Raw genomic sequence first — 26,450 nt, 5'->3', positions numbered from 1 at the left:
CAACTCAACTTGCACTTTCCGTGTAGCTGCTATGCAGCCTGACCTGAGAGCGCCAGATCCAGATAGAAGCACCGTGACACCCACTGGCGTAGCAATAGGGGTCGCAGCAGTCGCAATTGAGACCGGGCCCCTAAGTCAGGGGGGCCCACGGGGACCCCTTCAAGCCAGGAGAGCCAGTATCTGCGGTTAGGGGGCAGGGCAGAGCAGAAGCTGAGAGGCGAGCCTCCCACCCCCCCTTCATTGGTGGCAGCGGTAGTTCCGATCGGAGTCCCAGCAGTGTAATGCTGGGGCTCCGATCGGTTACCATGGCAGCCAGGACGCTACTGAAGTCCTGGCTGCCATGGTCAGTTATTCTGCAGCAATATACTTACATGCGTTGTGGCCACAGGGTGCTCCTCCTTCTTGTAACTCGTCACAGGTCTGTGCGGCGCATTGCTATAAGCATAAGCAATGCGCCGCACAGACCTGTGAGTTACAAGAAGAAGGAGGGCCAGGCAGCCACAGCGCATGTAAGTATGCTGCAGACTTCAATAGCGTCCTGGCTGCCATGGTAACCGGTCGGAGCCCCAGCATTACACTGCTGCTGCCACCAATGATGGGGGGGCGCACTGCCCACCAATGATTTTAATACAGGGGAGGGGGGTGCACTGCCCACCAATGATTTTAATACAGGGGAGGGCGCACTGGGGGCTGATGGAGAGGGTACTGGGGGCTGGTGAGAGGCACTGGGGGCTGATGGAGAGACACTGGGGGCTGATAGAGAGGAACTGGGGGCTGGTGAGAGGCACTGGGGGGCGATGGAGAGGCACTGGGGGCTGGTGAGAGGCCCTGGGGGCTGATGGAGAGGCACTTGGAGCTGATGGAGAGGCACTAGGGGCTGATGGAGAGGCACTGGGGGCTGTTTTGCTATGGGGCCCAGTCATTTCTAGCTATGCCCTTGGTGACACCCACATAGCCATACCACTGTGCGGCATCCTAACCCTGCAACTAGTAGAGTCTCTGGGGACCGGATCGCTGCGCGCTGCAAAATGATTGCTGTGATTTTATGATAAGGTAGCTGAATAAAATAGCTACAGTCATACCACCCTTGCTTTTCGGCTGCAGTTATACAGGGTCTTTGTCTTCTCCATCGGAATCTAAAGGGATCTAGATAAGGTACCCCATCTTGGGAATTATATAATCCACTTTATTTATTTAACACGGAGATCAGACTGAATCTTATTGTACACAAGGTAGGTGGGAGAAACCCCTCGGGGGAAAGTATGAAGAAATACACTCTATGATAGGAACCCATTAAGGGGAATAGAGTGGTAACCACAGAGACTCTATTAACACTACTATAAATAAGCAATCCTAAATGAGAGAGGCTAGCTCTTTTAACAATTTATATGTTTTAGTCTGTTTTTAGTTATGTTTTAATATTAGGTCACACACAGGGTATTTTTCAGCTATTAGTTTTTCTAATTCATGGATTGCAGGTGGCTGAGTGTGGATTGCAGCAGAGATCATTGAAAGTTAAGTGTTTGTATTTTTGTACTTGCATTTAAAAGGCTTGCTCTACTAAGTGGCTTCTTATTAAGTGGAGTTAAAAAATAAGGAGTTCTAGAGCTGTGTGTGGTTTTGTGGGAGTGATTGCAGGTGGCTGAGTGTGGATTGCAGCAGAGATCATTGAAAGTTAAGTGTTTGTATTTTTGTACTTGCATTTAAAATCGTTTTTTTTTTTTTTTTTCTCTGCTTAATTAAGGCGAGTGCCTGGGGCAACCAGGTGCTATAAATTGAGCCACTTATACTCTTCAGAGCCTGCTCTTTCTGAGGCTTGCTCTACTAAGTGGCTTCTTATTAAGTGGAGTTAAAAAATAAGGAGTTCTAGAGCTGTATGTGGTTTTGTGGGAGTGATTGCAGGTGGCTGAGTGTGGATTACAGCAGAGATCATTGAAAGTTAAGTGTTTGTATTTTTGTACTTGCATTTAAAATCGTTTTTTTTTTTTTTTTCTCTGCTTAATTAAGGCGAGTGCCTGGGGCAACCAGGTGCTATAAATTGAGCCACTTATACTCTTCAGAGCCTGCTCTTTCTGAGGCTTGCTCTACTAAGTGGCTTCTTATTAAGTGGAGTTAAAAAATAAGGAGTTTAAGAAAAGGAGTTTGGAAACTAAGGTTGGATATAATTTCCTTGTGTGTTGTTGGCTTAATTTTACGTGGTCCTTCAACTACAGCAGACAGGGTCTAAATCTAAATCATTTATACTGTTTTACTTTTTTACTGTTGTAATCCCCATTTAGTATGTGTTGCACAATTTACAACGCAGTCCAGTGCACATCTTGCATGATGTATGCAGTCCTGGAACAGCCGTTCGAGGGTGTATATCTTTGTTCTAGATGTGAGCAAATTACCCTTTTGGAATCGCAGATCGAGTCTCTAAATGGGCAAGTTGCAACACTGAGAGGCATTGATAATTTGCAAAAGAGTTTGCTTCTCACCGAGCAAGCACTCTTTGGGGTAGATGAGGGGGAGGGTGACAGAGAGGAGGCTGAGGAAAGTGAGGTAGCTAGCTGGGTAAAAGTTAGAAAGCGGGGTAGAGGGAAGAGTGCCAGGGAGGCTAGCCCTGATCTGACACACCCCAACAAGTTTGCACGTTTGGCAGATGAGGGGGATGTCAGTCCGGGGACGGCACTGCTGCAGCCAGACACTTCCTCTGCCAGTCAGGGAAATGTCAGCTCCAGTAAGCAGGGAACCAGGAGAGCAGGGCAGGCCAGACAGGTGCTGGTAGTGGGAGACTCCATTATTAGGGGAACAGATAGGGAAATCTGTCACAAAGACCGTGATTGCCGAACAGTGTGCTGTCTTCCTGGCGCTAGAGTTCGACACATCGCGGATCGGGTTGACAGAATACTGGGAGGGGCTGGAGACGATCCAGCGGTCATGGTCCATATCGGAACCAATGACAAAGTTAGAGGTAGGTGGAGAGTCCTTAAAAATGATTTCAGGGATTTAGGTCAAAAGCTGAGGGCAAGGACCTCTAAGGTAGTATTTTCCGAAATACTGCCTGTACCACGAGCCACACAAGAAAGGCAATGGGAGATTAGGGAGATTAACAAGTGGCTCAAGAACTGGTGTAGGATGGAGGGGTTTGGGTTCCTGGAGAACTGGGCCGATTTTTCTATCGGCAACAGGCTCTATCGTAGGGACGGGCTGCACCTCAATGGGGAAGGGGCAGCTGTGCTGGGGAGAAAGATGGCTAGAAGGTTGGAGGAGTGTTTAAACTAGGGACTGGGGGGGAGGGTAATTACGTTATAGGAGGGGAAGATAGTGCAGATAGAGACCGGGGGCAAGGTAATAAGAATGGGGGAGGAATGGAAGGAGGGACTAGAACAATTCAGAAGGAAAGGTGTAGGGTAAAAAATATACATAAACCTCTCAAATGTATGTATACTAATGCCAGAAGCCTGACTAATAAAACTGGTGAACTGGAATTAGTGATGTGTGAGGAGGACTATGACATAGTGGGAATAACTGAGACATGGCTGGATGATAGCTATGACTGGGCAGTTAATGTACAAGGTTACAGTCTGTTTAGAAAGGATCGTCAAAACCGGAGAGGGGGAGGGGTCTGCCTTTATATAAAGTCCTGTCTAAAGCCCACAGTCCGAGAAGATATAAGTGAGGGACATGAACATGTGGAGTCACTATGGGTAGAGATACATGGAGCTAAAAACAACAATAAATAACTAATAGGAGTTTACTATAAACCACCTAATATACCAGAGTCCACAGAAAATCTACTACTAAACGAGATAGACGAGGCGGCAAATCATAATGAGGTGGTTATTATGGGGGACTTCAACTACCCAGATATAGACTGGGAAACTGAAACTTGTATATCTCATAAGGGAAACAGGTTCGTGGCTATAACCAAAGACAATTACCTCTCCCAACTGGTTCAGGACCCGACTAGAGGGACGGCCATACTGGACTTAGTATTAACCAATAGACCTGACAGAACAACAGACGTGCAGGTCGGGGGACACCTGGGAAATAGTGACCATAAAGTAATAACCTTCCAATTATCATTCAAAAGAGCGTTTCTACAGGAAGGAACAAAAATACCAAACTTCCTAAAAAAGCTAAATTTAGCCAACTAAGAGAGGCCATAGGCCAAACTAACTGGGACAAAGTCCTCACAAATACAGACACAAAATGGGATATCTTTAAAAACATCCTAAAAACTCATTGTCAGAGGTACATACCGTATGGTAATAAAAGGTTAAGGAACAAAAAGAAACCAATGTGGATAAATAGAACTGTAAAGAAAGCAATAAATGACAAAAAGAAAGCATATAAAACACTAAAACAGGAGGGTTGCACGGAAGCACTGAAAAACTATAAGGAAAAAAATAGAACATGTAAAAAACAAATAAAAGCGGCCAAACTAGAGACCGAGAGATTAATTGCCAAAGAGAGTAAAACCAACCCTAAAATGTTCTTCAATTATATAAATGTTAAAAAGTATAAAGCTGAAGGTGTTGGCCCTTTAAAGAGTAATGAGGGGGGAGTCGCAGAGAGCGACGAGGAGAAAGCAAAGCTGTTAAATATTTTTTTCTCCAATGTATTCACTGAGGAAAATAAATTGTCAGATGACATGCAGAATGCAAAAATAAATTCCCCATTAAAAGTGTCCTGTCTGACCCAGGAAGAAGTACATCAGCGGCTTAAAAAGATTAAAATAGACAAATCGCCAGGACCGGATGGCATACACCCCCGTATCCTAAAGGAATTAAGTAATGTCATATCCAGACCCTTATTTCTGATATTTGCAGACTCTATACTGACAGGGAATGTCCCACAGGATTGGCGCGTGGCATATGTGGTGCCAATATTCAAAAAGGGGCCAAAAACAGAGCCTGGAAACTATAGGCCGGTAAGTTTAACATCTGTTGTGGGTAAACTGTTTGAAGGTTTTCTGAGAGATGCTATATTAGAGCATCTCAACGGAAATAAGCAAATAACGCCATATCAGCATGGCTTCGTGAGGGATCGGTCATGTCAAACTAATTTAATCAGTTTCTATGAGGAGGTAAGTTCTAGACTTGACAGCGGCGAATCAATGGATGTCGTATATCTGGACTTCTCCAAAGCATTTGACACTGTACCACATAAAAGGTTAGTATATAAAATGAGAATGCTCGGACTGGGAGAAAACATCTGTATGTGGGTAAGTAACTGGCTGAGTGATAGAAAACAGAGGGTGGTTATTAACAGTACACACTCAGATTGGGTCACTGTCACTAGCGGAGTACCTCAGGGGTCAGTATTGGGCCCTATTCTCTTCAATATATTTATTAATGATCTTGTAGAAGGCTTGCATAGTAAAGTATCAATTTTCGCAGATGACACTAAACTGTGTAAAGTAATTTACACTGAAGAGGACAGTATACTACTACAGAGGGATCTGGATAGATTGGAGGCTTGGGCAGATAAGTGGCAGATGAGGTTTAACACTGATAAATGTAAGGTTATGCACATGGGAAGGAAAAATGCAAGTCACCCGTACATACTAAATGGTAAAACACTCGGTAACACTGACATGGAAAAGGATCTAGGAATTTTAATAAACAGCAAACTAAACAGCAAAAACCAGTGTCAGGCAGCTGCTGCCAAGGCCAACAAGATAATGGGTTGCATCAAAAGGGGCATAGATTCCCGTGATATGAACATAGTCCTACCACTTTACAAATCGCTAGTCAGACCACACATGGAGTACTGTGTACAGTTCTGGGCTCCTGTAAACAAGGCAGACATAGCAGAGCTAGAGAGGGATCAGAGGAGGGCAACTAAAGTAATAACTGGAATGGGGCAACTACAGTACCCTGAAAGATTATCAAAATTAGGGTTATTCACTTTAGAAAAAAGACGACTGAGGGGAGATCTAATTAATATGTATAAATATATCAGGGGTCAGTACAGAGATCTATCCCATCAGCTATTTATCCCCAGGACTGTGACTGTGACGAGGGGACATCCTCTGCGTCTGGAGGAAAGAAGGTTTGTACACAAACATAGAAGAGGATTCTTTACGGTAAGAGCAGTGAGACTATGGAACTCTCTGCCTGAGGAGGTGGTGATGGTGAGTACAATAAAGGAATTCAAGAGGGGCCTGGATGTGTTTCTAGAGCGTAATAATATTACAGGCTATAGCTACTAGAGAGGGGTCGTTGATCCAGGGAGTTATTCTGATTGGAGTCGGGAAGAAATTTTTTATTCCCCTAAAGTGGAGAAAATTGGCTTCTACCTCACAGGGTTTTTTGCCTTCCTCTGGATCAACTTGCAGGATAACAGGCCGAACTGGATGGACAAATGTCTTTTTTCGGCCTTATGTACTATGTTACTATGTTACTATGTTACTATATATACCCTGGACCAAACCAAGGTACCTATGTTCTCATTGCTTCAATATGTTGTGCCCATAGTGTGCCAGTATAAAATGTCAGTCCTCTTATTATTATGCTGTTCTTCCTGGTTTTAGAAACACCCTATATGTGGCCTTTTTTTTCCATAAACATATGAGAGAGCCCAGGGATAAAAGATGACCATGTGCGTTTGCAGCTCAATGTGGTGATTTATGCAGCTTGTGCTGACAACTGTAGAGACTTAGGGGTCAAATAATAAATGGAGCCCCCGGGAAGTTACTCCATTTGGAAACTCCATCCATAACGTTATTAAGCAGTGGAGTGAGCATTTTGACACCACAGCCATTTTGCAGAAATGACTGTGCAAATTGCAAGTTTTCCACAGATCTGCTATTTTACTGCCCAATAGTGATGGCCTTGCGGTTCGCCCGGCAGTCGGTTTGGGCGAAATTTGCACGTTCGCAATCTGCCGAGCATGCGAACATATGGCGATGTTCGCGCATATTCTTTTGCATTGCGCTGAACTTTGAGCCATGACACATCCATCAGGTGGGACAGGACAGCCAATTGAGACATTTCAGCACATGGAAATACCCACAACCCTATAACAGAACCCGATCTGGCAGCCATTTTACATTATCTGTTTTGCCAGTGTAGGGAGAGGTTGCATTTTGGGGCAGGGACATGCTGTTAGGGACACCAAACGCTAGCTAATAGGCCCACAAAAGTCCTTTTAAGGACAAGTAACATTGTGCTATCGATAGGTGTGATACACAGAGGGGTGTGATACACTTATAATATACTTTCTAACATAGAAAGTATATTATAGTGCATTTGTATGCTTCCAGAAAATACTGATTAAGGGGTGCGATCTATCAGCTTCCACAAAACAGTGATTGAGGTTTTCCATATACCTGCATCCACAAAATAACTGCTTGAGGGTAATATACCAGCTTCAACTAACAACTGATTGAGGCCTGCCATATATCAGCTTCCACAAAATAGAGATAGAGGTTTTCCATATACCTGCATCCGCAAAATACAGATTGCGGGTTTTGATATACCTGCTTCAACTAACAACTGATTTGAGGTCTTACATATATCAGCTTCCACAAAATAGAGATAGAGGTTTTCCATATACCTGCATCCACAAAACTACTGCTTGAGGATGATATACCTGCTTCAACTAACAACTGATTGAGGCCTTCCGTATATCAGCTTCCACAAAATAGTGATAGAGGTTTTCCAGATACGTGCGTCCATAAAATACATATTGCGGGTTTTGATATACCTGCTTCAACTGATAACTGATTGAGGCCTTCCATATATCAGCTTCCATAAATGGTGATAGAGGTTTTCCATATACCTGCATCCATAAAATACATATTGTGGGTTTTGATATACCTGCTTCAACTAACAACTGATTGAGGCCTTCCATATATCAGCTTCCACAAAATAGTGATAGAGGATTTCCATATACCTACGTCCATAAAATTAATGCTTGAGGGTGATATTCCAGCTTTAACTAACAACTGATTGAGGCCTGCCATAAATCAGCTTCTGTAAAATAGAGCTAGAGGTTTTCCATATACCTGCGTCCACAAAATTACTGCTTGAGGGTCATATACCAGCTTCAACTAACAACTGATTGAGGTCTTATATATTTAAGCTTCCACAAAATAGTGATAGAGGTTTTCCATATACCTGCGTCCACAAAATTACTGCTTGAGAGTGGTATACCAGCTTCAACTAATAACTGACTGAAGTCTTTCATATATCAGCTTCCACAAAATAGTGATAGAGGTTTTCCATATACCTGCGTCCACAAAATATAGATTGCTGATTTTGATATACCTGCTTCAACTAACAACTGATTGAAGTCTTCCATATATCAGCTATCACAAAATAGTGGTAGAGGTTTTCCATATACCTGCATCTACAAAATTACTGCTTGAGGGTGATATACCAGATTCAACTAACAACTGATTGAGGCCTGCCATATATCAGCTTCCACAAAATAGTGATAGAGGTTTTCCAGATACCTGCGTCCACAAAAATACTGCTTGAGTAGAGTTGAGCGGACACCTGGATGTTCGGGTTCGACGGGTTCGTCCGAACTTCACAGAAAAGTTCAAGTTCGGGACCCAAACTTGACCCGAACCTGATCTGAACCCCATTGAAGTCAATGGGGACCCGAACTTTTGAACACTAAAATGGCTCTAAAAAAGTCATGGAAAGGGCTAGAGTGCTGCAAATGGCAGCAAAATGTGGTTAAGAGCATAACAAGTGCTCTGCAAATAAATGTGGATAGGGAAATGACTTAAAATAGCATAAAATAAGTAAAAATAAAAAATAATAATCTTGATCTTGGAGGACGAGGTCCATATGGAGTAGGAGGATGTGGCAGTGTAGGTGGAAGTGGCGGTGGAGGATGAGGAGGTACCCTACACTGCTTTTTGGTTTTATTTTTATTAATTTTTTGTTTAAATTAGGGTACACCACAAAACATTGGGAAATATAACCTGTGATAACCCCCTCCAGCCGTGCTAAACAAACGTTGAGACAATACACTGGCTGCAGGGCAGGCCAGCACCTCCAAAGCGTAAAGGACAAGCTCAGGCCATGTGCCCAATTTGGAGACCCAGAAGTTGAAGGGGGCAGACCCATCAGTCAGTTCGTGTAGGCGTGTATACCATGTCGCTCCACCATGTCGCACGTCCCCGTGATGTCCACGATTCAATTGGACATCTGCTTTATCAACTTTCGATGTTCTTTTCTGAGCCTACCATTTTGATCACGTTTAGCGGCGAATCAGGGTTCCATGCCGGAGAGGGAGCGTGAGAAAGGGAGACCACATCCAAGGGAGGTCAATGGCTGCAATGTGATCAAGCTGAAATGTGGGACAAATTATTGAAGCCGAAGCTTCCAAATAAAGGAGGGGTCGGGTGGCAATTACCCACTCCCGACTCAGAGAGGTAGTGATGATAAATAACAATACAGGATTCTTAAGATGCCCTGTTATTGGAATAATTAATAAAAAATTATTGGGAATGTCACTGGGCTATTTTGGATTTGGAAACGTTAGACAGAAGAGGCCCTGCTACCGCTTTGCTGACTCTAGATAACGTTTGCCTGATCGCTCGTCCCCGTGACGTCCACAATCCATTTGGATATCTTCTCTATCAACTTTCGGTGTTCTTTTCTGCGCCTACCATGTTGATCACGGTTAACGGCAAATCAGGGTTCCACGCCGGAGAAAGAGCGTGAGAAAGAGATACCACATCCAAGGGAGGTCAATGGCTCCAATGTGATCGAGCGGAAATGTGGGACAAGTTGTTAAAGTTGAAGCATCGAATAAAAGGAGGGGGCGCGCATCAATTAAAAACAAATTTTAGAAATTTAATTCCCTTTCAACTATGCAGAGCAGCGGTTTTTCATCACCAGAAATGGGTTAATGTCACCCACCAATGGAACAGATGATTTTTAAAAATTTCGGTCCCTGTCACCTATGCAGAGCAGGGGTTTATTCACGTCAAAAATGGTAAAATGTCACCCAAGAATGTAACAGATGAATTAGTGAAATGTATTTCCTTGTCCACTAGGTAGAGCAGGGGTATATAACAGCCAAAAATTGGTGAATGTCACCAAACAATGTAACAGAAAAGTTTGTGAAATTTATTAACCTGTCTACTAGGTAGAGCAGGAGTATATCACAGCCAAAAATTGGTGAATGTCACCCGACAATGTAACAGAAAAATCATTGAAATTTATTAACCTGTCCACTAGGTAAAGCAGGGGTATATCACAGCCACAAATTGGTGAATGTCACCTGACAATGTAACAGAAAATCATTGAAATTTATTAACCTGTCTACTAGGTAGAGCAGGGGTATATCACAGCCACAAATTGGTGAATGTCACCCGACAATTTAACAGAAAAATTATTGAAATTTATTAACCTGTCGACTAGGTAGAGCAGTGGTATATCACAGCCAAAAATTGGTGAATCTCACACGACAATGTAACAGAAAAATTTGTTATATTTATTAACTGTCAACTAGGTAGAGCAGGGATATATCACAGCCAAAAATTGGTGAATATCAAACAACTATGTAACAGAGAAATTAGTGAAATTTATTAATCTGTCCAATAGGTAGAGCAAGGGTATATCACAGCCACAAATTGGTGAATTTCACCTGACAATGTAACAGAAAAATCATTGAAACGTATTAACCTGTCTACTAGGTAGAGCAGGGTTATATCACAGCCAAAAATTGGTGAATGTCACACGACAATTTAACAGAAAAAATTATTGAAATTTATTAACCTGTCAACTAGGTAGAGAAGGGGTATATCACAGCCAAAAATTTGTAAATTTCACCCGAAAATGTAACTGACAAATTAGTGAAATTTGTTTACCTATCTACTAGGTAGAGCAGGGGTATATCACAGTCAAAAATTGGCAAATTTCACCCGAAAATTTAACAGACAAATTCGTGAAATAACATAAAATAAAATACGTATGAGGTGGAGGTCCATATGGAGTAGGAGGTTGAGTTTGCAGTGGTTGTACTGGTGTAGGTGGAAGCGGCGGTGGAGGAGGACGAGGTAGCCAACACTAGTTTTTGGTTTTAATTTTTATTTATTTATTTTTTCTTTAAATTAGGGTAAACCCCAAAAGAGTGGGAAATATCAAAAATAAAACAATGAGCAATTGCGCTGTAGTATAACAATGGCTGGTTAAGGCCGGTATACATGTCTATTCTGCACAAGGTAAGGACAAGTCCTGAGGGATCCATGCCTGGTTAATTTTAATGAACATGAGCTTGCCCACATTGGCTGTGGACATGCGGCTGCGCTTGTCTGTGATAACGCCCCCTGCCGTGCAAAATACACGTTTAGATAATACACTGGCTGCAGGGCAGGCCAGCACCTCCAAGGCGTAAAGGGCAAGCTCAGGCCATGTGCCCAATTTGAAGACCCAGAAGTTGAAGGGGGCAGACCCGTCATTCAGTACGTGTAGGCGTGTGCACACATACTGCTCCACCATGTTGCTGAAATGTTGCCTCCTGCTAAGACATTTCATATCAGCTGGTGGTGCTTGTTGTTGTGGCGTGCTGATAAAGCATTTCCACATTTCGGCCATGCTAACCTTGCCTTCTGAGGTGCTGGCGGTGCCCCAGCTGCGTTGTCGACCTCTTCTTTCTCCTCTGCCTTCGCATTGCGCTTCCACTGTGCCCCCGCTATCAGGTGGGAATGCTACCAGCGTGCGCTTGCACTCGCTCATCTTACGATCACGCTCCAGTGATGGAATTAAGGACGGTACGTTGTCCTTGTAACGGGAATCCAGCAGCGTGGCCACCCAGTAATCAGCACAAGTTAGAATGTGGGCAACTCGGCGGTCGTTGCGGAGACACTGCAGCATCTAATCGCTCATGTGTGCCAGGCTGCTCAGAGGCAACGAAAAGCTGTCCTCTGTGGAAGGTGTATCGTCTGTGTCCTCTGTATTCCCCCAGCCACGCACCAGTGATGGCCATGAGCTTGTCTGGGTGCCACTCTGCTGTGAACATGGTTCCTCCTCCTCCATCTCCTCCTCCTCCACCTCGTCATCCTCCAGAACTGTGCCCTGGCTGGACAATTGTGTACCTGGCGTTTGTGGGTGCAGGAACCCAACCTCGGAGCCACTTGTGAATAACTGGCCAGAAACCCTATGAAATGATCCCTCTTCCTCCTCCTCCTCCTGTGCCACATCCTCTTCCATCATCGCCAGCAGCGTTTTTTCAAGGAGGCATAGAAAAGGGATAGTAACACTGAGAACGGCATTATCGGCACTGGCCATGTTGGTGGAGTACTCGAAACAGAGCAACAAGGAACACAGGTCTTGCATGGAGGCCCAGTCATTGGTGGTGAAGTGGTGCGATTCCACAGAGCGACTCACCCGTGCGTGCTGCAGCTGAAACTCCACTATGGCCTGCTGTTGCTCGCACAGTCTGGCCAGCATGTGCAAGGTGGAATTCCACCTTGTGGGCACGTCGCATATGAGGCGGTAAGCGGGAAGGCCGAAGTTACGCTGCAGCGCTGACAGGCGAGCAGCAGCAGGGTGAGAACGCCGAAAGCACGCACAGACGGCCCGCACTTTATGCAGCAGCTCTGACATATCGGGGTAATTTTTAAGGAATCTCTGCACCACCAAATTCAGCACATGCGCCAGGCAAGGGATGTGCGTCAAACCGGCTAGTCCCAGAGCTGCTACAAGATTTCGCCCATTATCGCACACCACCAGGCCGGGCTTGAGGCTCACCGGCACCAACCACTCATCGGTCTGTTATTCAAGGCCCGTCCATAGCTTTTGCTCGGTGTGGGGTTTGTCCAAACAGATAAGTTTTAAAACTGCCTGCTGTCGTTTACCCCTGGCTGTGCTGAAGTTGGTGGTGAAGGTGTTACGCAGACCGGATAAGGAGCCGGTAGAGGATGAGGAAGCGAAGTAGGAGGAGTAAGCAACAGGAGGCAAACTGAAGTGCCCTGAAATCCTCGGTGGTGCTATCCGCCTCAGGCCCAGCCGCCATTGCATTTACCTAGTGTGCTGTTATGGAGATATAACGTCCCTGACCGTGCTTACTGGTCCACGTATCCGTAGTGAGGTGCACCTTGCCACAGATGGCGTTGCGCAATGCACACCTGATTTTGTCCCCCACTTGGTTGTGCAAGGAAGGGATGGCACGCCTGGAAAAGTAGTGGCGGCTGAGCATGACGTACTGTGGGACAGCCACCGCCATAAGGCCTTTAAAACTCTCTGTCTCCACCAGACGGAATGACAGAATTTCAAATGACAGTAATTTTGAAATGCTGGCATTCAGGGCCAGTGATTGCGGGTGGGTAGGGGGGTACTTCCTCTTCCGCTCCAGTGTTTGGGAGATGGAGAGCTGAACGCTTCCGTGGGACATTGTGGAGTTGCTTGGTGACCCAGGTGGTGGTGTTGCTGGCAGATCCTCTGTTTGCGGGGTAAAAGGTGGCACTGTCACTCCAGAGGTGGACTGCAGCAGAAGAGGAAGCAGGAGGAGCCAGAGACCTTTCTTGGTTTTTGAGGTGTCTACTCCACTGCAGCTCATGCTTTGCACTTAGATGCCTGGTCATGCAGGTTGTGCTCAGGTTGAGAACGTTTATGCCTCGCTTCAGGCTCTGATTGCATAGAGTGCAAACCACTCGTGTCTTGTCGTCAGCACATTGTCTGAAGAACTGCCAGGGAACTCCTTGGAGCTGGCTTTGGTGTGCTCGGTCCCTTGCTGCGTTGGGCAGTAGCAGGCGTACTGTCTAGGGGACAGCCGCTCCGCTTTTGCACCCTGCTCCCTTTTCTGCTGTGTTGGTGGCTCTGTGCGACAACAGCCTCTTCCTCCGAACTACACAGGTCACTCCCATGACCTTGATTCCATGTGGGGTCGAGGACCTCATCGTCCTCCACATCATCTTCCACCCAGTCTTCACCCCTGCCCTCCTTGTCGGTCTGCACATTGCAGAAATCCCCAGCAGTTGGCACCTGTGTTTCATCATCATCGAAGACGTGCTACGGTGGTCCTTCCATGTACTCATCTTGAAACATAAGTGGTTGGGCATCAGTGCACTCAATCTCTTCTACTTCTGGGGCAGGGCTAGGTGGATGGCCCTGGGAAAACCTGCTAACAGAGTCATCAAAAAGCAGAAGACTGCTGCATGACTTGGGGCTCAGACTGCTTGGCTGATTTGCAAGGGGGTGAGGTGAAAGACTGATGGACATCTGCTGCAGGTGCCAACTGTGATCTTTCAGCAGGAGACTGGGTGGGAGACAATGTAAAGGTACTGGAGGCACTGTCAGCAACCCAATGAACTATCGCCTGTACTTGTTCTCACTATTCGTAGAGCCGCATTAGGCCCGACCAAGTACCGCTAAAGGTTCTGTTGCCTACTCGCACCTGAGGAAGGTTTTTCACTTGTGCGTGTAGCTGGCACAGATCGACCACATCCTCTCCCTGCAACAGGAGCTCCACCAGCAGCATCACGATCTGGGCCACGTCCCTTATTTGACACTCTCCTCATATTTCTCATATTTAGGATCTTGCCCAAAATGGGTGTTTTTTTAATAAGAGAATAGAACAACAGTATCTAACGTGTATATCTCACAATGACATATGCAGCAAAGGCTGCAAAATTAAGATTTTTGCCCTAAATGGGTGTTTTTTTAATAGCAGAATAGAACAACAGTATCTAAAGTGTGTATCTCAAACGTACAGATGCAGACAAGGCAGCAAATTAAGATTTTTGTCCAAAATGGGTGTTTTTTTAATACTAGAATAGCACAGCAGTATCTAAAGCGTGTATCTCACACGTACAGATGCAGACAAGGCTGCAAATTATGATTTTTGCCCTAAATAGGTGTTTGTTTAATAGCATAATAGAACAACAGTTTCTAAAGGGTGTATCTCACAATGACAGATGCAGCAAAGTCTGCAAAATTAAGACTTTTGCCCTAAATGGGTGTTTTTTTAATAGCAGAATAGAACAACAGTATCTAAAGGGTTTATCTCACACGTTCAGATGCAGATAAGGCCGCAAAATAAGATTTTTTTCCCCCAATGAGTGTTTATTTAATACCAGAATAGCACAGCAGTATGTAAAGGGTGTATCTCACAATGAAAGATGCAGCAACGGCTGCAAAATTACGATTTTTGTCCTAAATGGGTGTTTTTTTAATAGCAGAATAGAACAACAGTATCTAAAGCGTGTATCTCACACGTACAGATGCAGAGGTGCACCCACTAACAGATCACTAACAGATCACCAAATCTGAAAGGGGTTGTAATAATGAATAAATAACAGTGGGGCACTCTCTAAAGCAATGGGAACAGTGGGTAATGGTGCATAAAATATTTTATTAATATAACTAAAATGCTTCGATCACCATTGATATTTCAAATAATTCACAATATTAATTACATAAATATAGCAACATGAATGATAAATGTGCATGCTAAAACAACATTGTGAATAAATATAAGGGTAAAAGCAATCCACAGTAAAAATCAATCAGTAAAATCAATAGAAACTTCACCTCCAAAAGTACAAAAAGTTTCTTTAAAAATCTCTGGATATCCACAAATGGTAATAACACTCCAATCTCGATTATTGAACTCCAATCTCAGGTCTCGATTAATAGCACTCCGATTTTAGGTCTCGATTAATAGTAGCTATAACCAGAGCGGCGTCCCACTCCTTAGCCTGAGACAGCGGCATCCCGCTGTAATTTTTCGAAAAGCGATCGCTTAATTTTCAAAGACAGTTCGATCTTACCCGGAGGGTTTTCGACAGATTCTCCTACCCTCGTCTCGATGCACCTGCTGGATGTATCGGTGCTTCGGTCCCGAGGGTTGTTTGTTCTTCAAACGAATCCCACGCCACCGCCGGAAGTCCACGTAGTCTCGCTGAAGGTAGACTTCCCTTGTCCAGCAGAGACCTCCTACAGCTGGCGTTCTCAGGATCGTTGCAGTGTTAAATTCTTCACCTCCAAAATCCATCGAAAGTTTCAATCTGTGTTCCAAACATAGGGGTCTCACACGTACAGATGCAGACAAGGCCGCAAATTAAGATTTTTGCCCAAAATGGGTGTTTTTTTTTTATACCAGAATAGCACAGCAGTATCTAAAGCGTGTATTTCACACGTACAGATGCAGACAAGGGCGCAAATTAAGATTTTTGTCCAAAATGGGTGTTTATTTAATACCAGAATAGCACAGCAGTTTGTAAAGGGTGTATCTCACAATGACAGATGCAGACAAGGCCGCAAATTAAGTATTTTGCCCTAAATGGGTGTTTTTTAAAACCCAGAAAATTATAGCTGTATTTCTAGCTTAAATTGCACACTGACTAATGTGGCAGAGGCACCATATGGAGGGTATTGCAAAAAATTTGTGTTTTTTAAAACCCAGAAAATTACTGAAGTATTTCAAGCTTTTTTTAACAATAACAGATGCAGCAAAGGCTGCAATATTAAGCACTTTGGCCAAAAAGGGTGACAGCAGTATATAACGCTTAAATTTCACACGTACAGATGCAGCAAGGGCTCTAAAATTGTGTATTTTGCCCAAAAAGGGTGTTTTTTAAAACCCAGAAAATTAAATCTGTATTTCTAGCTTTAATTGCACACTGACTAATGTGGCAGAGGCCCCAGATTGAGGGTATTGCAAAAAATTAGTGTTTTTTAAAACCGAGAAAATTATTGAAGTATTTAAAGCTTGTTTTAACAATAACAGATGCAGAAAAGGCTGCAATATTAAGTACTCTGTCCAAAACGGGTGTTTTTTTTTATAACAGAATATGACAGTAGTATATAACGCTTGAATTTCACACTGACAGATGCAGACGTGGCTGCAAATTAAGTATTTTGCCCTAAATGGGTGTTTTTTAAAACTATTATAGCTAAGTGATAAAGTACATGGAAGATACACTATATTGGACTGTAGTATTCAGGGTAAATTGCCGTGTTGGCACCTTGTGATAAATAAGTGGGTTTTGGGTTGCAGTTTGGGCACTCGGTCTCTAAACGGTTCGCCATCACTGGTTTAGTGTATCTAGACTGGAATAGTTTATTCCAGTTTAGCTCCCCCCTCTGTGAAGAGGTGTGGAATGTTCCCACATCCTGCCTCATGGGTGAAGAAGGAAGTTAGAGTTAGTGAGACAGCCACCCCGGCTAGGGGAAGGCTGTGCAAGTAGGAGCTCTCAGATATAGGGATCCAAACCAGCATCTTGTCTCGGCTGAGACAAAAGATCACCATTCCCAGTCTGAGCCTTTCAGCCTCAGCTGGTAGAAAGCAAGCATCCACCTCTAGAACTCCAGGAAGAACTATACCCTGTGAGCACAACTGTGAGTACTGTCCAGAGACCAAGAGAAGCCAAATTCCTCCTCAGCTAGTCAGTCCCCAATACAGCAGAAGACAGATAGCGCAGAAGATACAGATTCCTGCCACATCACAAAGCCACAAGCAGACGACTTATCCTGCAAAAGAGCTCCAGGCACATGATAGAAGCAGAAGCCAGATTCCTGCCATACATTGCCAATACCTGCTGGGACTTTAGACTATTGCTGTATCTCATATGGATTACTGCTGCATATAGTAAAGACGAGTTTGAACTATATTCCAAGTCTGGATCTCAATTATTGCTACCAAATCCCTCAATTACTCCTACTAGCAACAAATTCATTTTATTGCAAGTGAGCCAGGATCCAGGAGTCCAGCCGTACCAAGGTAGGAGACACCGTTGACACTATTGCTGCTACCATACAGAGACATTACAGCACTCTGGCATTCCTAACCTGGTACGTGAGTTACAACATCTTAAAGGGCCCTGTGTTAGTACCCTGCACACGCTGCAATTGGCGTCACGAACAAAAACTATTAACTATTACCTACACCTGACCCAGTCATTGCATATTATAGCGTCAGAGTGCATAACCCCAATCCGGCTTACTGCACATGGTGGATGGCATGGAGGCACTGGGGGAGGGGGACATGGCAATGGATGGCATGGAGGCACTGGGGGAAGGGGACACAATGGATGGCAACATGGCATGGAGGGGCAGATGGCACTGGGGGAGTGTGGGACATGGCATGGATGGGCTGATCTGATGGCACTGGGGATCTGGGGGAGTGGGGGACATGGCATGGAGGCAGGGACTAATCTGATGGCATTAGGGGAGTGGGAAACATGGCAATTGGGCTGGCAATGGATGACATGGAGGCACTGGGGGAGTGAGGGACATGGTAATGGATGGCATGGGGGTCTGGTTCTGATTGCAGCAAGGGAGGGGCATGGGGGCATGGGGGTCTGATTGCGGGCTTGCGGCATGGGAGGACTGATTTGAGGGCACATTCTGGCAGAAGAACAGCCTGATGGAGTATACCGTATTGGGTATAGCCAGATACAACCAGCTATATGCTCTCATTGACTATAATGTGGTCCAAGGCCATCTGGCCATGTTCCGGAACACATGCTGGGTATCGTCTAAAGCGTTTTTTTTTTTTTTTTGTCCGACCAAAACCCAACTTGAATGCTGTCCCCATTACAGTCAATCGCTGCAGCAGCCGGCAGTATCCATCTATACCCGATATGGTACATTCTGGCTGTTCTTCTGGCAGAATGTAAATTGTAGCTGTGAAAGAAGCCTTATGTGTGTGCAATTATTTGCTCTACCAATGTAAGAAATGAAAATATTGTTTTTATAAAGCAATACGTTATTTTAAGGTTTTTCTTATTAGAGTACTCGATTAATCATACAAATAATCGGTAAAATACTTGATTGCTAAAATAATCGTTTACTGCAGCCCTAGTCCCAATAATGATCCAGTAATGAGCAACCACAGCATAGTCCTACTCCATCATGTGGTGTTGTGGCAGGAATGTCCCATATACTCGGCCCATGGTTGTCATATTTTCATGAATGTTTTGTGCTTCCCGGCCTTCCAACTATATACAGTAATTCTTACATTCTATAAATTTGTCTCACTGTATCTTTCCATTTCACAAGAGCAGGAAGATCTTTTTGCAGCCAACACGGAGGAAAGAGGGTTTTGGCCCGTGACGTTAGGTGCATTGAAAGAGCATGTTTTGGAAGGGACATTATTTGAAGAGCTTCTATAGATTAAAAAAAAAAAGAAAGAAAAGTTGCTCAGTTTCCCATAGCAACCGATCACATCCCCTTTCCTTTTTCAGAACTGAGGATTGATCTGATTAGTTGCTATGGGCAACTAAGCAAGTTTTCCTCTACAGCAGTTTGATAAATCTCCTTCTAGTGTTTCTATCTATCTATCTATCTATCTCAGGACTGGCCAACCTGTGGCTCTCCAGCTGTTGTAAAACTACAATTCCCATCATGCCCTGCTGTAGGCTGATAGCTGTAGGCGGTCTGGGAATACTGGGAGTTGTAGTTTTGCAACATCTGGAGAGCCTCAGGTTGGCCATTCCTGATCTATCTCATATCTATATATATATCTCCTATCTATCTATATACAGTCAGGTCCGTAAATATTGGGACATAGATAGATAGATAGATAGATAGATAGATAGATAGATAGATAGGAGATACAGCCAGGTTCATAAATATTGGGACATCGACACAATTCTAAAATTTTTGGCTCTATACACCACCACAATGGATTTGAAATGAAACAAGATGTGCTTTACCTGCAGACTGTCAGCTTTAATTTGAGGGTATTTACATCCAAATCAGGTGAACGGTGCAGGAATTACAACAGTTTGCATATGTGCCTCCCACTTGTTAAAGGGGTTGTCCGAGTTATGAAAAAAAAATATATAGCACTGACAATCTGATATATAACTGAGCTAAGCAAGTTTTATGTAAAAAATATATATATATTTTTCCTCATTTCCCTGGTTCTTTTCTGGCCCTTGGTTTACATGCAATAAAAACAATCTCTTGCCCTCCCCCTGCACTGCTAAGGGAGTGGATACAAGTGCTGCCCTGAGTGACATGTCTGCCTGCTGGGAGACTCAGCAGCATGTTGTATGTGTAGGACTACAAATCCCAGCTGTATAATGACAGTGCTAAGGGAGTGGATACAAGAGCTGCCCTGAGTGCTGGGAGAATCAACAGCAACTTGTAAGTGTAGGACTACAAGTCCCACTTGTATAATGACACTGCTAATACACACAGGATCTTCCCCCTACCTTCTTGTGCAATGCTCTCTCTAGTATGTCAGCTCCAGTGCCCAGCATTATCTCCTCACTGCCTGCAAAGCTGAAGGGGTTAAGAATCCTAGCAGAGAGTATACAGCAGTGAAGGGGGGCGTGGCCAGCACAGTGACGTCTCGTTTACAGGCTTGTAAACGACCTTTATCAGAGCAGGGAGAGAAGCTGAAATCACAGGTCATGTGACCCTCAGTGAAATCTGAGAAACCAGCCACCGGAGATAAAGTGAGTGAATTGGAAAGCTGTTACATTTGCTTAGTTAGGAACATAGAACAAAAAAATAACTCGGACAACCCCTTTAAGGGACCAAAAGTAATGGGACAGAATAATAATCATAAATCAAACTTTCACTTTTTAATACTTGGTTGCAAATCCTTTGTAGTCAATTACAGCCTGAAGTCTGGAATGCATAGACATCACCAGATGCTGGGTTCCATCCCTGGTGATGCTTTGACAGGCCTCTACTGCAACTGTCTTCAGTTCCTGCTTGTTCTTGGGGCATTTTCCCTTCAATTTTGTCTTCAGCAAGTGAAATGCATGCTCAATCGGATTCAGGTCCGGTGATTGACTTGGCTATTGCATAACATTCCACTTCTTTCCCTTGCTTTTGCAGTATGCTTTGGGTCATTGTCCATCTGCACTGTGAAGCGACGTCCAATGAGTTCTGAAGCATTTGGCTGAATATGAGCAGATAATATTGCCCGAAACACTTCAGAATTCATCCTGCTGCTTTTGTCAGCAGTCACATCATCAATAAATACAAGAGAACCAGTTCCATTGGCAGCCATACATGCCCACGCCATGACACTACCACCACCATGCTTCACTGATGAGGTGGTATGCTTAGGATCATGAGCAGTTCCTTTCCTTCTCCATACTCTTCTCTTCCCATCACTCTGGTACAAGTTGATGTTGGTCTCATCTGTCCATAGGATGTTGTTCCGGAACTGTGAAGGCTTTTATAGATGTCGTTTGGCAAACTCTAATCTGACCTTCCTGTTTTTGAGGCTCACCAATGGTTTACATCTTGTGGTGAACCCTCTGTATTTACTCTGGTGAAGTCTTCTCTTAATTGTTGACTTTGACACACATACACCTACCTCCTGGAGAGTGTTCTTGATCTGGCCAACTGTTGTGAAGGGTGTTTTCTTCACCAGGGAAAGAATTCTTCGGTCATCTACCACAGTTGTTTTCCGTGGTCTTCCGGGTCTTTTGGTGTTGCTGAGCTCACCGGTGCATTCCTTCTTTTTAAGAATGTTCCAAACAGTTGTTTTGGCCATGCCTAATGTTTTTGCTATCTCTCTGATGGGTTTGTTTTGTTTTTTCAGCCTAATGATGGCTTGCTTCACTCATAGTGACAGCTCTTTGTATCTCATCTAAAAAGTTGACAGCAACAGATTCCAAATGCAAATAGCAGACTGGAAATGAGCTCTGGACCTTTTATCTGCTTATTGTAATTGGGATAATGAGGGAATAACACACACCTGGCCATGGAACATCTGAGAAGACAATTGTCCCATTACTTTTGGTCCCTTAACAAGTGGGAGGCACATATGCAAACTGTTGTAATTCCTCCACCGTTCACCTGGTTTGGATGTAAATACCCTGAAATTATAGCTGACAGTCTGCAGGTAAAGCACATCTTGTTCGTTTCATTTCAAATCCATTGTGGTGGTGTATAGAGCCAAAAATTTTAGAATTGTGTCGATGTCCCAATATTTATGAACCTGGCTGTATCTCCTATCTATCTATCTATCTATCTATCTATCTATCTATCTATCTATCTATCTATCTATCTATCTATCTATCTATCTATCTATCTATCTATCTATCTAGGATTTGTTCAGCTCACTTCTAAAGTTCTACAGTTCAAGGAATGATTCATTAGTAGATTTATGCCCCAGTTCCCCAGCTCGTGGTCTTAGTGGCCCTTTAATTTTGAAACCATCTCACTACATACATGAATACATATATCCAATAGAAATGACTATGTGACCAGTGAATACAATGATACAACACACATGAGGAGATTTCCAGCGGTTCCTGGTATCAGTTATTTTATATATTTACCTGTGACACGGAGATAAACTGTTCTAGATTGTTTCCTGTTTGCATCTGTATTTCTGTCTCCTGGATAATAATATTCATCACCATCTCCTCTTCTCACATTGTCTATCCGCAGGGTGCAGCTGTTCTCTCCTGGTACCAGTGAGGTCCGGTCTCTGTATTCTGCCATTACTGAAGATGACTCCCTGGTGTTTAGGATCTCTGGATCTTTCTGCATAAACTTGTATAAGTACCATACAGTGCGGGACGTCCCTGAGGTCCAGGCAGGTTGATATGTACAAGGAATCTCCACGCAGGAGCCGATCAGAGCAGTGATTGTAGAAGGGAACGTCCACTCCTGACACACAGAACTCAGATAGAAGCCTGGAAACAATCAGCAGGACAAGAGGCTGGAGTCACAGAATCTCATTATATCGGATTATTATGTAATTGTGAGACTACTTACCTTGACAGATGAAGAGAAGATAAATCTGCTTCACGTCATTCATTCTGCATTAAATTTCTTGGTGGCTGAATTCAAGAACTGTCATATTTAGAATGTAAAAGAGATACAAAAAGTAATGAACACCAGTGCATCCCAGTAAGACAAAGGCAGAATGGGGCAGTAGGAACCTTATAGTAAACTCAGATATCCTATCCTGTACAACATCACCATTTGTATCCCAGACAGAAACTGATGTTAATGTCATTATAATTATCTATGAATAAATATACAGTATGTACAGTGGGATGCGAAAGTTTGGGCAACCTTGTTAATCGTCATGATTTTCCTGTATAAATCATTGGTTGTTACGATAGTTAAATATATCATATAGGAGACACACACAGTGATATTTGAGAAGTGAAATGAAGTTTATTGGATTTACAGAAAGTGTGCTATAATTGTTTAAACAGAATTAGGCAGGTGCATAAATTTGGGCACCACAAAAAAGAAATGAAATCAACATTTAGTAGATCCTCCTTTTGCAGAAATTATAGCCTCTAAACGCCTCCTGTAGGTTCCAATGAGAGTCTGGATTCTGGTTGAAGGTATTTTGGACCATTCCTCTTTACAAAACATCTTTAGTTCATTCAGGTTTGATGGCTTCCGAGCATGGACAGCTCTCTTTAAGTCACACCACAGATTTTCAATTATATTCAGGTCTGGGGACTGAGATGGCCATTCCAGAACGTTGTACTTGTTCCTCTGCATCAATGCCTTAGTGGATTTTGAGCAGTGTTTAGGGTCGTTGTCTTGTTGAAAGATCCAGCCCCGGCACAGCTTCATCTTTGTCACTGATTCCTGGACATTGGTCTCCAGAATCTGCTGATACTGAGTGGAATCCATGCGTCCCTCAACTTTGACAAGATTCCCAGTCCCTGCACTGGCCACACAGCCCCACAGCATGATGGGACCACCACCATATTTTACTGTAGGTAGCAGGTGTTTTTCTTTTTCCTCCATGCATAACGCCCCTTGTTATGGCCAAATAACTCAATTTTAGTTTCATCAGTCCACAGCACCTTATTCCAAAATGAAGCTGGCTTGTCCAAATGTGCTTTAGCCCACCTCAAGCGGAGAAAAGGCTTCCTCTGCATCCCTCTCGCATACAGCATCTCCTTGTGTAAAGTGCGCCCAATGGTTGAACGATGCACAGTGACTCCATCTGCAGCAAGATGATGTTGTAGGTCTTTGGTGCTGGTCTGTGGGTTGACTCTGACTGTTCTCACCATTCGTCGCTTCTGTCTATCTGAGATTTTTCTTGGTCTGCCACTTCGAGCCTTAACTTGAACTGAGCCTGTGGTCTTCCATTTTCTCAATATGTTCCTAACTGTGGAAACAGACAGCTGAAATATCTGAGACAGCTTTCTGTATCCTTCCCCTAAACCATGATGGTGAACAATCTTTGTCTTCAGGTAATTTGAGTTGTTTTGAGACCCCCATGTTGCTACTCTTCAGAGAAAAGTAAAAGAGGAGGGAAACTTACAATTGACCCCCTTAAATACTCTTTCTCATAATTGGATTTACCTGTCTATGTAGGTCAGGGGTCACTGAGCTTACCAAGCCAATCTGAGTTCCAATAATTAGTTCTAAAGGTTTTGGAATCAATAAAATGACAACAGTGCCCAAATTTATGCACCTGCCTAATTTTGTTTAAACAATTATAGCACACTTTCTGTAAATCCAATAAACTTCATTTCACTTCTCAAATATCACTGTGTGTGTCTCCGATATGATATATTTAACTGACATTTTTTATTGTAACAACCAACGATTTATACAGGAAAATCATGACGATTAACAAGGTTGCCCAAACTTTCGCATCCCACTGTACATAAACGTGTAGCGGGCGGGGGTCAGTCCAGTAATAAAGTCTCAGTAATAAATCTGGAATAAAAATCATTAACATAGTTAACCACACCCACTTTTCTCCCATATTTTTTTTTAACTGAAGTACTGGAGTAAATGCACAATTTTTGTGCAATTGAGCCATAAAAGTTGCAAAAGCCACATTTTGTAACTTTTTGAACTCAGAATTCTGGAGTGATGGTATGATAAATCAGGCCCCATGTCATTTTGTATTCATATTCCTTTATATCTACCCCAAAAAATCCACAAAACGATCCCACCCTTAAGGGAGAGGGAGAAAAAACAATATTTAAAATAATCCTAAAATGAAACCATATATCCATTAAGGGGAAATTAAATTTCTAATAGCAGAATAAAATAGAGACAGGTGAGTTGATTTCAGCGTTGTGTCACTTATAACTTAAAAGTTTGTTGTTTGCCGACAACCATCTCAATCATTGCAGACTAGGCCTGGAAAAGAGTCACAGCCACCTGAGAAGAGTCCTGGTTATTTATGAATTCCTGTTCTCCCTGGCCACCTGCTGATGACTGACAGTCTAAGGGCTCGTTCACAGGAACTTGTCAAGCCCGCAAATTGTGGTCCACAATGCACGGGCACCGTCCATGGGGCAGCCGCATGGCGATCGTAGACCCATTCACTTGAATGGGTCCGCGATCCCTCCATTCCGCAAAAAGATAGAGCATGTTCTATCTTTTTGCGGTGCGCAGGCACAGAACGGAACCCCAGGAAGCACTCAGTAGTGCTTCTGTAGTGTTCCGTTCAGTGCTTCCGTTTCGCATCTCTGGATTTGTGGACCCGTTGAAGTGAATGTGTCCGCATCCGTGATGCGGAGTGCACACGGAACGGTGCCGTGTATTGTGGATCCGCAATTGTGGTCCGCAATATGGCAACGGGCAGCCCTAATACAGAGTTTTCTCCCTTTCTCTCCAGGAGAGAATTGCCAATCATCAGCAGATGGGCGGGAGAGCAGGAGATTATGAATAACCAGGACTCTTCTCAGGTAGATTTCACTCTTTTCAAGACCTGGGCTGCAATGATTATGATGCTGGTTCTCAGCAACCACTTACTTTTAGCTCATGAGTGACACACCGCTGAAATCAGCATTTCTGTCAATATTTTATGCTGCTGTCAGTGAGGTCAGCATAAAGTTGATGACAGGTTCCCTTTAAAGAGTAACTAAACCTTTATATGAAGTTTTAATATTTTTCCAATATACTTTATTAATCAATTTTCTATTTTATTATACTTTTACTCCCAAAAGCGCACCATTCCCTGTGTGCTTAAAACTCAGATCTCTGCAAACCACGGAGTACGGAGTACACATTTTATCAATGGGCAGCAGCAGCGCTGTGAGTACGGGCTGGAGCATTAATATGCTCCCTGGAGGATTACTAACTCCTGGCATAGCACATGGGTACCCTGTAGCCATGTACTATGCCAGCATTAGCTGAGTGGAGCATGGGGAGCACGGGCAGGAGCAGCTCTCTGCCCATACTCACAGCGCTGCTGCTGACCATTGATAAAAGGTGTACGCCATACTCCGTACACCAATGAGCTGTCAGCAGTGTACGGAGACCTGAGTTGTAAGCACACAGGCAATGGTGCGCTTTTGGGAAATAAAAGTATAATAATAATACTAAATTGATTAATAAAGTTTATTGGAAATAGTTTTATTAGGGAGACCATATCAAAACTTCATATAAAGGTTTAGTTACTCTTTAAGAGATGCAGCTTTCTCAAGCTTTATATATCTACAGTATACAGGTTAGATTTCCAATTATCCAGGGTTAGGGAAATCTCACTTTTACAATTTGTAAGAATCGTTTTCCTAACAAGACACCGATCTCTAGAAATCACAATATTTCCACTTTAGAACATGATTCCTCATTTTCCAA

At 43.6% G+C, this 26,450-nt stretch overlaps 1 protein-coding gene across 3 annotated transcripts in view; it reads right to left on the bottom strand.

The window, feature by feature from the left end:
* LOC120992210 (B-cell receptor CD22-like) overlaps positions 1 to 26,450 on the bottom strand; it is a 371,322-nt gene that overhangs the window by 137,946 nt on the left and 206,926 nt on the right. For all 3 annotated transcript variants that reach the window (XM_040421040.1, XM_040421049.1, XM_040421029.1), the window contains 2 exons: positions 22,650 to 22,727; positions 22,208 to 22,567 (listed from right to left, as the gene is read on the bottom strand). In XM_040421040.1, coding sequence (XP_040276974.1) covers positions 22,208 to 22,567; positions 22,650 to 22,692 — 403 coding nt within the window. In that variant the 5' untranslated portion in view covers positions 22,693 to 22,727. The remainder of the gene's footprint in view (positions 1 to 22,207; positions 22,568 to 22,649; positions 22,728 to 26,450) is intronic.

This window comes from Bufo bufo, chromosome 1 (assembly GCF_905171765.1).
Source record: "Bufo bufo chromosome 1, aBufBuf1.1, whole genome shotgun sequence".
Lineage (NCBI taxonomy): Eukaryota > Metazoa > Chordata > Amphibia > Anura > Bufonidae > Bufo > Bufo bufo.
This window is presented reverse-complemented; position numbering and strand designations above follow the sequence as displayed.